At 36.0% G+C, this 17678-nt stretch overlaps 1 protein-coding gene across 1 annotated transcript in view; it reads right to left on the bottom strand.

Moving 5' to 3' along the window:
* LOC124555630 (calcium-dependent secretion activator-like) overlaps positions 1 to 17678 on the bottom strand; it is a 1496314-nt gene that overhangs the window by 302803 nt on the left and 1175833 nt on the right. The window contains exon 25 of the mRNA XM_047129606.1: positions 7414 to 7526. Within this exon, the coding sequence (XP_046985562.1) occupies positions 7414 to 7526 (113 nt within the window). The remainder of the gene's footprint in view (positions 1 to 7413; positions 7527 to 17678) is intronic.

Here is a 17678-nt window from a genome sequence, read left to right as displayed (position 1 = left end):
GGTTCATGCAGTACATGAAAAAATGTAGTCCTTTCCAGTTTATTTTAATCAGAACTATAACTGGGCTTTTATAATGTTTCTTCATATGTTGAGGGAAGGAAAAATGTATTACCACTGTGCAACAAAGAATTATTTCAGAAGAATCTATAAAGTCTCTGCTACTTCTTGTTATATTCAATTGCATATTTGTTCATCAGAGCAAACTACCTGAGTATTGTGTGAAATCTCTGTCTTCTTTGAAGCATTGAAAAAAATCTGCCCTCATGTTTTGTGCACATAAAATTTTGTTCTGTTGTTAATAAGTTATTTTCATTCTGCTCAGGATCAAGTACTTCAACATTTTCATTCATTGGGCTTAAAAACCTAACTGAATTATTTGGCCAAGTTTGAGTAAAGAACTTTGTTTTAAACTGTCCTCTGATATTTTTAAAACAGAAACTAACAACATATGTAACAAATACTTTCAAGACAACTTTTACATCAACAACTAGCCATTATAATAAACACATGCAGTAAACAGTAGCAAAAATTAGCTTATATTGGAACTAAAATAACAGTTTCAGATAAATAAGGAAACCCAAACAGCCTGTCACAGTGGTTGTGATATGCACTAACAGTGCAACCAGGGATGTCAAAATTTCAACTTCATGTTATTAATAGAAATAGTAAATGAAGTATATATCATAAGAATTTCTAAAATAGGTCCATTTTTAATTAATGAGTGTTAATTTTAAAAACAGAGTGGGTGATATGACTTTTTATTATCATACTATGTTTCAAAACACTAAAAACCACATTTGCACACAATTTTCATTGACAATGTTTTCTCACTATTAGCTTTTATTATTTTTAACATTCCTTCTTATTTGCTCCAAACTGCCATTCTAGAGATTTAGATACTTCTGTTGTTATTATGATGTCTCTTTTCACACATTTCGTGCTTTTATTATATCAGAATATTATTATCCTTTCATAACTTTAATCTCAGGTCTATTTTCCAGGCTGAAGTTAATCTAAAACTCCTCCCACTTATTCTCCTTAAGGATAATATCCTATACTTCTTGTTTAATTTTAAATGTGCTTCCACCAGAAACCTACAATTCTCTCCTGCAAACATAGCCTGAACAATTTCTTAAAAATTTCTTAAATATGAGCACAATCTTTAAAACCTAATATTACCAAGAATCATAAGGTTCAGGAAAATTATAGTGTCTTATATTGCTTTTCAAATGTTCTTTCCACTTTTAAAGACAGAATAAATGGAATTGACAGTAAAGCATTATAGGCCGTGAAACCCCCATCTAGGGTCGTTCGACCAACTGGTGCAACCTGTCTAGTTGGGAAATTAGCAAGTCTTTGTGATAAAGATGATAGGAAATGATTAGGACAATGGAAACACCAAGTGACCCAGTAACAAATATTTCTGGCATAGTCCAAAAATGAACCCATAGCTCCACAATGTAGAGGAAGCAATGTGAACATCTAGACCAAGTGTTGCAGTTTTTACTAAAGATTATTTTAGCAAAGTCCTGACAAACTATATTTAATTTAATCTGAAGCTAGTTTTTCGTTTCTGTTGCCATTTGCTGAGTATAATTATTTTCTGTCCATGTTTTTGGTTTTTATGTGGCTTGTGATTAATTTTTTGGGTCATTTTCTTTATAGATATAGTTTTATTGGACACATAGTATCTAATTAAGAATAGAAATTAAACATATAAGTAGTTTTCCTGAAGCACAGAGACACATCGGTTCAAAAAATGGGTGAAATGGCTCTGAGCACTATGGGACTAAACTTCTGAAGTCATCAGTCCCCTAGAACTTAGAGCTACTTAAACCTAACTAACCTAAGGACATCACACACATCCATGCCTGAGGCAGGATTCGAACCTGTGACCGTAGTGGTCGTGCGGTTCCAGACTATAGCGTCTAGAACCGCTTGGCCACTATGGCTGGGCGACACATAGGTTATTGACTGTCATTCATGCATTCAGATTTTCAGATAAGGATGTGGAAGGCAATTCTCCTTCCACTATATACTGCTTTCTACAGAGATTATTCATTGTTATCTGGCATAACAGTTATATACCAACAAAATAAATGGGTCTAAATCACAATAGCATAGAGATTTATAGCTGTTTAACATATTTAATAAGCAATTTTGCTGAATACATGATGACTGCAACACTAATTTTGCCCATTGGTGCACCCACAGTGTCAGGTAGGAAAATCAGGAACCATCTGCTTTAAGGTTGTGACCCTCCAATCCTTTGTAAGACTCAGTGCCCCCTATCAACCTGCATCCACTCCTGTCAATATAACCACTCACCCCACTTAAATTACACTCCAGGTACAATGCAGTCAGCAGGGTCAATGAAACCACGCAGGTGTGTATGTATGCATATGCTGTATGCATAAGTGTTTTCTGTAATACTTAACAGTACAGAAATACATCACCCAAAAGCTTAGGAATGTTTCAGTCTCATTTATATGACTATCAACCACTCAATGCCTCAACTACACAGTGAGCTGTTACTTCAAATTAAACTGATTATCTAGACTTGAAAATTAAAAATTCATGTCAATAGTAATGTAAGAAAAAACTCCCATTGTAAACTGGGCTCCATTCTTACAGCATGAAAATTATTGTCTTCTCTGTTTATTAGAAATATTAAGCAAAAAGCATTGTAGATATGCAACAGCTACTTAATACAACTAAGAGATCAGCTGATTTGCCTCATGTAAGAAATGTTCTGCTGATTTCTTTATACTCATTTTATAATTTTTTTATTAAGGAGATTATAGCACTTTAATTGTCAACAAAATATATAGAGGCAGTTTAGTGCAGCTACTAACTACTTCTTGCAAATAATACACTGAAAAGCCAGAGACAGGTACTGGTGGAAGCAAAGCTGAGAGGACAGGTCATGAGTCATGCTTGTGTAACTTGCTCAGTTGAGCACTTGCCCACAAAAGGCAAAGACCCTAGGTTTGAGTCCCAATTCAACACATAAATTTAACCTGCCAAGAAGTTTCAACTCATTTAAGTGTTCCACACACTTGAATGTTCTGCCTTAAGATACGATCTACATAAAATATAGTATGAACAGAATAAAGAACCAATGAAACAACTAGTCAGTAAGTGAAAAGCAATTGTAGGAGCAACTTCATGCCTACATTTGTCAAACTGTAAGGATAATATGGGTGAAATAAAACTTTCAGTGTTGTATTCTTTTAGAACTTGCAAAAATACAAAGGAGTTACAGGTTGTTTGGGTCCTCACTCCACAAAAGATCAAATATTGTATGTTTATGTAATTTTCTCTCCCTTTCTGAAAGGAATAGTTTTGTTTTGCACCTAACTGTGAGAAATGAAACAGCAGTTATATGATCACTTACACCATTCTGCTTAATGCACGGTCACTCATTGAAGTAGAGAAAGATAAAGTTAGTGTGAATCATTAGCTCATGAGTGACATACTGTTGGTGCTGTACTTTCTTTGTGGTCTAAAAGTGATTCATTATCTTAGACAACAAAATGAAGGTGGAATATATTGGCTCATGATCATTTAAAACCTTATATGCTGTCAAAAATCCAGCAAGAACTATATTATCTGTATGATGATAGCATTTTGCACTCTTTACTCTCAAAAAATCATTTGCTGTCTATATTTTTCTTTGGCTTGGAGACAAATTATTTAAGTAGGAATGCTTCTCCCTTGTAGTGAATATAAAAATTATATTTTTCATGTCTGATAGGAAGCCTTCTAAAGATGTGCTGCAATCTCACTACAAAAACTGTATCATATTGTGCAGTATCCACATTAATTCAACCAAAATCGCCCTGCATTGGATTGCTGCTGCCTGCAATTTCACTACCAAGGAAAGCATTCTCAGTGATGAATCTGATATCAAGATGCAAAAGCTGGGTTTCAGGCCATCAGTTATTGCCGAAAGTAAAGGGACAATGGAATTACTGAAGAAAAAATTCTATAAAATAGTTCTGTATGAGACTGGACCCCCAAAAAAAAAAAAAAAAAAAAAAAAAAAAAAAAAAAAAAAAAAAAAAAAAAAAAATGAAGGGAGAACTTCTGTACAATGACGTTGGATCTACTTTGATGTTTTCTATGTACAGCGGTGTACTTGGTGACATGAGTAACACTTTACAGGACCATCATCAAAGCAAATAGTTTACAAACTGTAACCAACTTATGAAGCTGAAAATCTGTTTGGACCAGTGCTCATTACAATAGTTAACACACACCATTGACCAGTAGATCATTTTATAACCAATTATGACCTCATTATTTCAGCAGACAGTATAAACGACCACCACTCACATCATTTAGATCACACTTAAGTGCGATAACTAAATAGAAAATCAAAACAAAGAAAAATGTAAGAACAAAAGAGAATACTTTCTGCAGACAGTGTTCATATATTTTGATATAGTTTAAATCAAGATACCAGGAATCTGTAATTACTACCTTTCTTTTCAACTATAAATTAAATGTGTTCTTATAAGTTGTGGTCAAGCACATAAACTGTGCCACATCATTAAAAAAGTTAACATCTTTAAAAATCAGTATTTCAAAGTGTAACCTATGATGCTAGATGTTAAAACAAAAGAACTGAATGAAAAATTGAAAACATTTGTATGCTGCACATACCTCCTAACTTTTAAGTTGGAAATTTTGCTAACCAGTAAACATAATTGTCTCTTTGTGTTATATTACTAGCCATCAAACTAAAAAATAAATTACTAAGGAAAATAACCAGGCCAAGAATAACTGAAATATTGAATAAAAGATGGTATTAATTAGCAATAGAGAGTCAGATGTTGCCATGGCAGTATGGGACGAAATGTGCTTTATCTACTTTGGAGCTTCAGCTCTCCTGGTTTTCCAAGTTGCCTTGAGCTTAACTTTCTTTGTCAGTGTGGTTTCTACTAACATCAGTAGAAATATCATTAGGGATAAAGTAGTTAATCTGTGAACAGGGTGTCAGCTCCTGTAAATATTTTCTATAAGTTTTGTAAAATTTTCAGCATCTACTACAAGGAAATTATTATATTTTGTTTTATTTTCCATTTCCTGTAGTACTTCGTGCAGTGATAGCAAACTTTTGCTGCATATCTAGGAAAAACAACTCTGTTGTAATATTTATATGCTATTTATGTTCAGTGAGTTGTCATTTACAAAACATGGAATATGTACCAAGTAACTGCAGAAACGTTCTGAGTTATTACAGTTCAATTGCACAAAAAAGACATGAGAACATACTTTTAAAAAGCTGTTATCAACACTAGAAGAGCATTCCTTGCTGGACTAGCATCCTGGCAGAAAAGATATCACAGAGAAACCATTGAGATATAGCTTAGGAGATTGCATCCAGAAGTAACCCTTTATTCTGTATAATGGTGGGTGCTGTTTTAAAATTCATAGCAAATTAAAAGTGTGTGCTCAACTGTGTATTGAACCTGGAACCTAGTCATTTATGATTAATACTTTAACCAATTGAAATACTCAGCCGTAACTCACAAACTGTCCTTGTGGATTTACTTCTCTCGGTACATCAGCCTTACTTTCCAAGTTTCACAGACATTCTCTGGCATTTATTGCTGGACTAGCACTTTTGGGAAGAAGAATATTCCAGAGAAATAGATTAGCCATAACCTAGAGTAGTGTTTTCAAAATAAGTCATTCACTCTCCAGTGGTGTGTGTGCATTGTTTTCTAATTTCCATGAAGAATGCTCTTACCACCTGAGCTAGTCAAAACAGTGCAGATTCTGGTACAGAGTGAAAGATTCATTTAGGAAAGAATGCTCTAAGGCATGGTTAAGCACCTGCTACACAGTACTGTTTCTTTCAGGAGTGCTATCACAGCACAGTGAGCAGGAGACCTTCTGTGAAGTTTGGAAAAAGTGCAAGAGAGGTACTCACAGAAATAAAACTGCGATGAGTGGTCATGAGTTGTAACCAGACAGCAGAAACATTGTTCACAAATGGTAAGGTTCCAAGATCAATTCCCAGTATAGCACATAATTTTAACCTGTCAAGGAGTTCCAAAGAAGGAATATCTGCAATTATAAGCTCAGCACCTGAAAGAACCTGAACACCTCAAGGAAGTATATACACTAAAGTTCTTTCATGCCAAATTTGTACCCTCATTTTTAGTTTTTAAATGTATTAATAATAAAATGTAATTCCATAGACGCAGACATAATTTGATGTTTTCTGCATTTAGCCTGATGTACACACATATCTATATTACTGACACACTATTTCCAAAATTAGACTTCACTAATACATATTTCAGATACATTTAATTTGATTAATTTTTGTGACCATTCATTGAACATTAGTATACCTTTGAGAAATATTAGTCACAACTTTTCACTGATGTCACAAACTTCAGGATACAATCTATATATAAAAATTCCCCTGCTTCTCCTACTGTAAACTGCATATTTTAAATAATGGAAGAGTTAAATTTAGCAACTCGCCATATAGTCAGGGACTGTGCAGCTGATTGGCTCATAAAAACACTGAAAAAGTAGATCGGCTATCTGATGATGTCATTCGTCCGCTTAACTAGTACAGAGTACACTTATCCTAATTAAACATGCATGTGACTTTCCAGGCTAATTACATTGTACAAAAATTGAGCTGTAGTGTTGGTACAATGTAACCAGCCTCGATTAAGTAACTCCTCTAGAGTTTGTGTGTGTACATGTATTCTGTTACAGTTAGCTCCAAAGAAGGACAATATTTAAAATCCTAGGAACATTTTAAGCCTCATACATGTGCCTATTGAGCACTCACTGTCTCAGCTATACAATGAGGTGTTACTTTTATTCCCTCTATTATTTATATTTCACCTAGAACTTTCTATTCCTGTACATACACCAATTATGTAAAAATATACAGTTGTATAACACCAGAAATTAAATATGTACTGGTAAATCAACACTTCATTGAAAACATTATATAAACTATTCCTTTTAATAGAAAATAATCTATTTGAAATGGCTAAATGTACTTATGTAAAAATTCACAAAAAAATGTATTTACCATAGTGCAACCATAAATACATGAAACATTCCGCCACACAGAAGCACCCATGCACACACATACACATCGAATAAGCATTGAAATGATCTTGCAAACAATAATTTTATATGTAAATTATCTCTTTAATTCTCAGACAAATTTAATATCTATGTCATATAAGAACATTCAGTTAAGATGAGAAGCCAACTTTACATACCTGTCCAAACTGATGTAAAGACCAAGGAGAACAAACTACTGAAATATGTTACTATACTATATGGTAATGTAGTGGCTACATATTAGTGTAGTTACTTTTAATGTCTATGACCATGACTGCACATAAACATTAAATGTAGCCATACCTCTGCATAATGCTCTTCATTTTGTTGGAGGAGGTCAACACATAATTCAGCAAGATGAATGAGATCTTCTAATTTTTTTCCAGGGGATACCACAATCTCACCACTTAAATCATCTGTAATTATAGAAAAAGCTCATGATACAACCTCAAATTCTGGTATATTAATTTAATCATCTGTTGCTTTTCCTTCTGACATAAAACAATATATGTTTGTGTAACTACGTATTATCAAGAGGTCAGTATGGTCAGTGATCAACACAAGCATCATAATTAGTGATCTGAAAACAACTTTTTGTTACAAATGTTTATTCAGCAACACAATAAAATCTTTAGAAAGTGCTGTTTTCTGGGTATAAGGCTACATGCTAATATACATTTCTGTGCCTTGTGTTTCATCTACTAATGCTGGAGTCATCCTGAAAGGCTATAAAACCATGTTTAGCTATTTTTAGATCTAAACAAGCTGATCTCACAGAGTAATATATACATAGGTTGGAAATTGTTGGGTTGTAACATCATACAACTGCAGACAAAGAGTACAGAACTGGTGACGTTATTATGCTGCCTTTCACTGCACCACTGTCTGCATATTAAGTCTCCTGGTAGAGTCTACTTGCAAAAATAATTGGGAAATGAATTCACTGCAACACGGGACTTGCATATCCAATTTCCAAGATTTCCAAATCTTTCATTATTCACCTTTTAGTATACAGGGTGGTCCATTGATCATGACCGGGCCAAATATCTCATGAAATAAGCATCAAATGAAAAAACTAAAAAGAAAGAAACTTGTCTAGCGGTGATTTAAATAGGAACCCCAATTTTTTATTACATATTAGTGTAGTACTTAAATAAATATGAATGTTTTAGTTGGACCACTTTTTTCGCTTTGTGATAGATGGCGCTGTACTAGTTACAAACATATGGCTCACAATTTTAGATGAACAGTTGGTAACAGGTAGGTTTTTTAAATTAAAATACAGAACATAGGTATGTTTGAACATTTTATTTCGGTTGTTCGAATGTGATACATATACCTTTGTGAACTTATCATTTCTGAGAACACATGCTGTTACAGCATGATTACCTGTAAATACCACATTAATGCAATAAATGCTCAAAATTATGTCCATTAACCTCAATGCATTTGGCAATACGTGTAATGACATTCCTCTCAACAGCAAGTAGTTCGCCTTCTGTAATGTTCGCACATACATTGACAATGCACTGATGCATGTTGTCAGTCGTTGTCAGTGGATCACAATAGCAAATATCCTTCAACTTTCCTCACAGAAAGAAATACAGGGACATCAGTTCCGGTGAATATGTGGGCCATGTGCTTCGACGACCAATCCACCCGTCATGAAATATGCTATTCAATACCTCTTCAACCGCACGTGAGCTATGTGCTGGACATCAATCATATCGGAGGTACATCACCATTCAGTCATGCAGTGAAACATCTTGTAGTAACATTGGTGGAACATTATGTAGGAAATCAGCATGCATAGCACCATTTGCATTGGCATAGATAAAGTGGGGGGCCAATTATCCTTCCTCCCATAATGCTGCACCATACATTAACCCACCAAGGTCGCTGATGTTCCACTTGTTGCAGCCATCATGGATTTTCCATTGCCCAATAGTGCATACTATGTTGGTTTACGTTACCGCTGTTGGTGAATGACGCTTCATTGCTAAATCAACGCGTGCAAAAAATCTGTCATTGTCCCATAATTTCTCTTGTGCCGAGTGGCAGAACTGTACATGATATTCAAAGTCATTGCCATGTAATTCCTGGTGCATAGAAATATGGTATGGGTGCAATCGACATTGATGTAGCATTCTCACCACCGACATTTTTGAGATTCCCGATTCTCGCGCAGTTTATCTTCTACTGATGTGTGGATCAGCCGCAACAGCAGCTAAAACACCTACTTGGGCATCATAATTCGTTGCAGGTCATGGTTGACGTTTCAGATGTGGCTGAACACTTCCTGTTTCCTTAAATAACGTAACTGTCTGGCGAATGGTCCAGACACTTGGATGATGTCATGCAGGATACCGAGCAGTATACATAACACATGCCCTTTAGGCATTTTGATCACAATAGCTATACATCAACACGATATCGACCTTTCTCACAATTAGTAAATGGATCATTTTAACACGGGTAATGTATCACAAAGCAAATACCGTCTGCACTGGCAGAATGTTACATGATACCACGTAGTTATACATTTGTGACTATTACAGTGCTATCTATCACAAAGTGAAAAAATTGGTCCAAGTAAAACATTCATATTTCTTTACGTACTACATGAATATGTAATAAAAAATAGGAGTTCCTATTTAAAAAAATGCGACTGATATCTGTTTGACCTATGCCAGTGCCATCTAGCGGACCAACCATAGGGCCATCTGGTTTCCCGCTTCGAGCTAGACGAGTTTCATTCTTTGTAGTTTTTTTCGTTTGATGCTTATTTTGTGAGATATTTGGCCCAGTCACTATCAATGGACCACCCTGTATATGCATGGTGGTTATAATTAAAGTTTTGCTGCTTGAGGCAGTGTAGACAGAAAACTTTTTACCATATGGGTACTCAACATTTTGGGAGTGATTTTGAGACTGTCTGCTGCAGGATTTGCATTGTTAGTAGTGTCAGTGTCATGACTTGCCATTGCTTGCTGGTACTGATGTGGCAACATAGGGTTCAAACATAAGCATCAGTGTGCATTACAGTTGCAGACAGTCAACATGGGTCTGGACAAAGAGAACAGGGATTTACTCAGAAACCTGTTTCATAAAAGCAACAGCAATAGTGCTGCGGCTCCTCACAGATTTCAACAAATTAAAGAAATATGCAGAGGTGCTCCTTCTGCACCAAGGCTGAAGAACATGATGTGGAAGTTGTAAATAACTGCCAATTTTGGAACTGCTCCTGGTAGAGGCTGATACCCAATTGCACCAAAAATCATAGAAGAAATTACTGTTGTCATGGCTGAAAATGCTGGACACAGTACTGCACAAGCTGTGTCACAACAGATGAACATTAAATAGTCTACCGTTGTTTTGAGCAGCAGCAGAGCAACCTATAGTGCTGTTCCAGGTTGTTATGGATACAGATGGTTGTGTCATTGACCAACATTTATTATCTGGAATGTAAATGTGGTATGAAATTGACAAATGCTATCCACTCATGTGGGAATTAAAATATGTGTACGTCCATTGTTTATTCACTATTTTTCTTTCACATGCCCTTACAAATGTTTCCACAAAGTTTTAATGTCCTATAATCACTCATTTCTCATGGGGGCGCTCTAAAGTAATGAATGTTTAACTATAGCCATTTCTTCTTTCCGGAAGAAATAACAGAGGTTAACTCTAGCAAATTAAAATAATGTAGCTTAAACTCATCCAAGTTCATAAGTGTAAAACTTTCTTTGAAACTCTTCTTCTCACAAAAAAGGTATACTTTCAGTTTCAGAGCAAAAGCTTATGTGGTATATCTCCGCATGTGAACATATATTACAACTGTAAGTCACTGAGATTCATCAACCTTGATGTATGTAAACTGATATCATGTTGTAGCACTTGTAAAAAAGGAAGGAAAATTTAGATGTAACACCCCATTCACAAGAGGTTATTGGAGGCAGAGCACATATTTGGATTGGAGGAAAATCAGTTTAGTTATTTCCACAGAAACCATCTCAACTTTTGCCTTGAAAGGTTTAGGGCTGCCGTGATAAACTAAAATCTGTATTTCTGAATAAAGATTTGATCCATCATCCTCCATGGATGTCCAGTGGCTTAACTACAGAGCCACATCCATTAACATTGAAAATGTAATGCTAGTGGCTGTACAGACAGAGTTTGAAATTTGTAAGTAAACTTTGAGAGTAGTTAATATGTTTCAAGATAAGTGCAAACCTTATACACACATCTGTTTGAAAACATTGGGTACATCAGGTGCATGTACAAATGTGCCACAATGGCAGTGCTACAAATTTTACACAGAACCAGCGATTAAGAGGATACTAGACCCAATAAATTGTAGTAGTACTGAATCACAACAAATATTCAAAATGTTGTCATTAACAGCCCCTCTCTCACAAACATCAGATATTGAGATAGGAGTATTGAAATAGCTATTATGGATGGTATGAAAATAGTAAAATAATAATAATAATAATAATAATAATAATAATAAACATTGAATGATAACAGTAGTATTTTTGTGACCACTCTTTTTAATGATGCGTTTTGAAAATATCATCACCAGATACAATTAAGGGAACAGCTACCATGTAATGTACTGAGTCAAGCTAAATGTGCCTTTGGACAAATGGGAAGACTTTGAAACATGCTTTAAAAAGCACACATTTAACAATAGCACTGCCTTGGGCAACACCCTAAACATTTATATAACAGGGTGACTGATGTAACAAAAGTTCTAAAAATTCTACGTGTGGAACCTAAGGGCTCTAAATTAGATCTTCCACAAGAAACTGAAATTTATACATCTTGATATAAACAGTGTGAAAAAATTATTAGTGAACAAGAAGGAACAATAAGAACGTAGTATTACAAATTTTCTTGTGCTCTTTTAAATTATTAACTTTGTTCCTCTTCCAACCTCTAAGAGTATCCACATAAAGTACCTGCATAAACATGTCAGGTTTATAATGGTGGTAATGTAATGAGAAATATAACAAAAAATTAGTAAATAACATATGAAACAGCTATGTATGGGATGGAGACTCAGACACTGTAAGGTTTCACATAAAGGTTGGCAATCCTGCAGCCTGGCGACTAGCGCGAGATTTGGTATTCTCATAAAGATAAGTCATTTTAGATCATAATAACATTTAGTTTAGTACTTATTATGTAGTAAATAGATGTATTAATATGCTTTTTAAGTGTACCATTAAAGGTTTCATTTTTTTTATGGAATATAGCAGAAAATGCGAAAAGATCTTACAGTCAGGTAATAGTCATATTTTTTGTTTACATTTTGCTGCAGCAAATCTATAGAATTTCATTTAATTGTTCTTTGCTCTCTCCAACAATTTAACTGTAGCATACCTCTTCATTATTTAACTCACATTTCCAAAAAGTAACGTAAAGTTTAAGTTGTTGTTTCAAAAACTTTGCACTTTTGTTTTTGTTTACATACAGTTGCGTATAAGCCATATCTGTTGAATCACATGTTTGTGTTTATCTGTAATTTAACTGACTTATTTGTAATAATCTATTACATTTATCATGAGTGGAAAGTGCTTGACTTGCCTTAGAATTATTAGGTCGATGCTTTGGTGTGACGGGTACTGTAGTTTTTTTCCATGTGGGTGACTGTAGTGGTGTGGGAGTAAGGGAAGTAAATGAGACGCATCAGTAGTTTTGTAGGATATGTAGTAGATACAGGAAGATACTAGAACAGGAGGGGAAAATTACCACCATTCAGGCTGAGTTAGACAAAGACAGGGGAGATCTTGACAGGTTAAGGAAGGAGTAGGGTAAAGAGAGGTGGGAACTGGCAATAGGAGGAACAGTCCTCAAAATCTGTCTGACAGCTTCGTGGTGAATGTGGAAAATAAATTTGACCTGTTGCTACAGTTAGAAGCTGGTGAGCCTCAAGCAGTTGCAGGTGTAGACAGGTCACAACAAACTTTCAGCAGCAAATTGAAAAGTAAGAATGTAGGGAAATCATTAAAGAAAAAGAAAGTGTTGTTGTTCGGTAGTTCCCATGGAAGACGTGTCGGCCAAATTTTGCAGGATGAACTTGGATCAGAATACCAGGTCACCAATTTTTTTAAACCGAGTACTGGTCTGGAGCAGGTGACAGAGGATTTAGGATCACTGTGCAAAGAATTCACTAAGGAAGACACTGTGGTTATAGTGGGTGGGCCAGGTAATAGTATTGACAGAGATCCTGGATGCAGTATAGAGTCTGACCTGGCAAAGATTGCATCAGAATTGAAGCATACTAGTGTTTAGTTTGTATTTGTTCTTGGGTGCCATGACCGACCTCATTTGAACTCTTCTGTCAGGAGAGTTAATTTGGAGTTAAAATGGCTGCTTATGTCAAGTGCAGGGTCACACATTGGTGTGGTTGCTGTTGATTCTCTCAATAGGTATGATTATACTAGGCATGGCCTTCACCTCAACAGGAAAGGGAAGGGTAAACCGGGTGGGAAAATAGCAGGAAAGTTAAAGGAGAGAGGCACTGTCATGAGTGATAAAACACCAGTACTTATAGGGTTCAGAAAAAACTCTTTGTTAGGGTAGGGAGGACAGAAAGAAACCAAGTTTTAAGACAGGTTAGGATTGAGACAAACCTTCAGTTTGAGTAAGAAACCAAAAAATGTAATTCTAGCATATTACATCAGAATTAACAGCTGTTGGTTAAGAATTTTCAACAATCAGCAGACATTTCAACTCTACCAAATTTTAACTCAGTCAAGGTGAAAGGTCAGCTATATTTATTGAATCAAAATATTCAAAGACTGAGAAATAAAACTAATGAATTAATTATTTGCATAGATTAATTAGTCCTCAAACCGAGCTGACATAATTTGCCATCATGTGACCACTGGTATAGAACTTTTAAGTGTCACAGGATTTGGTTTACCAACTCACTTTTGTAGAGCAGAAATGGAGAAAGCAGGAGTTCCCACATTCATCACAAACTGTCATAAATTTAAGAACATAGGCATTTATAAATTTTGCCTAGAACAGCATATGGAAGCATGCACAACAGAAGTAGAATTTCATAAAAAATCCTTCATAATATTAAGTGTGTATCGAGCACCTGCAGGTAACTTTAATCTGTTCATAAACAACCATGATGCTGTACAGGTCATTTAACAACCAAAAACAGAGAAATAGTTGTTGCTGGTGACTTCAGTGTACATTTCCTTCAAGACTCTCCCAATAAGAACTTATTTGAGTTAGTAACACTATCATTCAACTTAATTCCCACTGTAAAGTTCCCAACTAGGGTAATCAATTGGTCACAAACAGCCATTGATAATACTCATGAAGAAAAGTTCAGTGAAATTATATTACAAAACCAATAGTGAATGGCCTCTCAGATCATGACATGCAGTTCCTTCTGTTAAATTTTAATACTGAACAGAATACAAAATCTGTTAAACCTGAACTCAAGATGGTAATCAATAAGCCAAAAATTGATTACTTCAGAACACTCCTCAGAGACATTCACTGGAGTGATGTCTACAGTGCTCATGGCATGAATGAAAAATATAACACTTTTGTTAATAAAGTGCTTACCTTCTTTGAACACTGTTTTCCCTAAAACAAACCAAGGTTAGAGCAAAGTCTACAAAGAGGCCATGGATTACTCAAGGGATGGAGGTATCTTGTAAAACAAAAAGAAAACTGTATCTGTCAATCCGAAACAGTTCTGATGTTGGTGCTATAGCACATTACAAGAAATACTGCAAAATATTAAAGACTGTAATACAAACATCAAAGCAATATGAGTGTTTGGCCACCATATTGCAAGTCCTTTTTAGTGGACGCCACTTCGGTGACTTGCAGGTCAACGATGATGAAAGTGATGATGAAGGATGCACAACACCCAGTTCCCTGCTGGGAATCAAACCTGGGCCTCCTGTGTGGTATGTGGAAATGCTACCGTTACACTATGGAGGCAGACATCAAAGCAAATATATTACAAGGAAGAGATAGTCATATAAGATAGCAAAATAAAGACAATATGGGATATAGTGAAGGAGGAGACCAGTAGAACCAGACATGAAGAGGGGCAAATAGCATCAAGAGTAAATGACACATTGGTGACAGATGTGTCTAGTATTGCAGAACTTTTTAACAAACATTTTATAACTGTTACTGAAAAGATGGGCAAATAGCATTAAGAGTAAATGATACATTGGTGACAGATATGTATAATGTTGCAGAACTATTTACCAAACAATTTATAACTGTTTCTGAAAAGATGGGGTTGTCAGGTTCTGTAGATGCTGCTATGGAATACCTCAGACCAATATGAGCAAAGTTAATTAAAGAATGTGATTCAGAGTTACGTAACATATTGAGCTATCTTTGTAACCAGTCATTTACCAGTGGAATATTTCCTGAATGGTTGAAATATGCTGAAGTTAAGCCACTGTTTAAGAAAGGAGCTAAAGAAATAGCATCAAATTTCTGTCCACTTTCACTTTTACCAACATCTCAAAAATTTTAGAAAAGGTAATGAACAATCAGTTTTTAACCGTCTTATCACAAATAACATACTGTCAAAGACACAGTTTGGATTTCTAAAGGGTTCTGATACTGAGAAGGCTATCTACACTTACAATGAAAATGTACTTAAGTCATTAGACAAAAAATTGCAGGCAACGAGTATATTTTGTGATCTGTCAAAGGCATTTGACTGTGTAAATCACAATATCCTTATAAGTAAATTAGAATATTATGGTGTAACAGGAAATGCTCCAAAGTCGTTCAAATCTTGAATCTCTGGCAGGAAACAAAGGGTGTTATTAGGAAACAGACATGAATTAAGCTATCAGGCATCATCCAACTAATTACATGAAACGTCCCACTAGGTTCCCTCTTAGGGCCCTTACTTTTTCTTGTATGTATCAATGACCTTCCATCAGTAACATTACCAGATGCCAAGTTTGTTTTGTTTGCTGACGATACAAACATTGCAGTAAATAGCAAATCAAGTGTAGTCTTAGAAAGATTGGCTTATAAAATATTTTTGAACATTAATCACTGGTTCCTAGCCAAATCTTTATCAATAAACTTTGAAGAAACACAGTACATGGACTTCACAACTTGTAAGGGGTGTCCCACGAGTATATGCCCAACATATGATGACAAGCAGACAGAAGAAGTGGCCAGTGTTAAATTCTTGAGATTACAGCTTGACTATAAATTCAACTGGAGGGAGCACAACGCAGAAATGCTGAAGTGTCGAAACAAATCTCTATTTGAAATTCGAGCTATTTCAGACATAGGGGATATAAAAATGAAAAAGTTGGCATGCTTTGATTACTTTCACTCCATTATGTCATATGGGATTATTTTTGGGGGTAATTCAAACACATAATTCAAGCCAAGCTAAAGTTTTCCGGGCACAAAAATGTCCGATAAGAGTTATAAGTGGCATGAACTCAAGAACATCCTGCAGAAGCCTGTTTAGGGAACTAGGGATACTAACTACCACTTCCCAATATATTTATTCCTTCATTTGTAATTAAAAATGTATCACTTTTTCAAACCAACAGCTCAGTTCATGGAATCAACACTAGAAATAGGGATAATCATCACAAGGATTTAAAGTCACTTACTCTTGTAGAAAAAGTTCTGTATTATTCAGGAACACACATTTCAATAACTTGCCAACAGCCATAAAAAGCTTCCCCCTGTGGGTCCAGGGGTTAGAATAGGCCTGATGTATTCCTGCCTGTCGTACAAGGCAACTAAAAGGAGTTTCACATTTTCTGATGGTCCCCTGTAGGGTTAGACCTACATTTTTCAAAATGTTCCCAAAGAGCGAGCCAATTTGAGAAGGGCACCTTACAAGATGCATCGTGTTGATCGCACATTGAGATCTTTAACCCTCTTTCTCATTATCACATTGCAGTCCTGCCCATTCTCCATCTCTTGGGCAAGGACACCTTCCTGGGTGCATTTTCCACCATGCACTATGCAGTGTCGATTTCTGCGTCAACGATGCCCATGGACTTCTTTGCATCTGATATCCAGCACAGTAGCCAGTCCATTGTGGTGGGGCTGTCATGTACCATTTGGTTGTAGCCCCCTGACCACACAGGGATTGCTCAGCTGATGCCTGTGCCGTTAACTCCCCACTTATACCAAAGGGTAGATGCCTGTCCCCCTAGGGCATCGGGACTCCTGGAAATGGCCATCCTGCCAGGTGGTCTTTGCTGTGGCTGGGTGGTGCTCATGAGGAGGGCCTCTGGTCGGAGTGGGTGGCATCAGGCGGATGACACGTGATGAAGCATAGTCCATCATCTCTTGCTGGTGGTTAAACACCAGCAGTCTCTAAATGATCATGAGCTCAATTCAACGCACAGAAGTACAACCCCAAACTGTTCCCACCCTGGCCGCACCATGGGAGGAATGTCAGGCAAAGGATGGCAGCAGATCTTATTCGCCCCAGTACCTTGTATGTTTGAGAGCTAATAGGGAATCTTCCATGATGATAAAGCCTCAGTTTTTTGTTGAGCATTTAGAGGACAAGTTTG

This window comes from Schistocerca americana, chromosome X, assembly GCF_021461395.2.
Source record: "Schistocerca americana isolate TAMUIC-IGC-003095 chromosome X, iqSchAmer2.1, whole genome shotgun sequence".
Lineage (NCBI taxonomy): Eukaryota > Metazoa > Arthropoda > Insecta > Orthoptera > Acrididae > Schistocerca > Schistocerca americana.
Note: the sequence above shows the minus strand (reverse complement) of the source record. Positions and strands in the feature narration are given on the sequence as shown.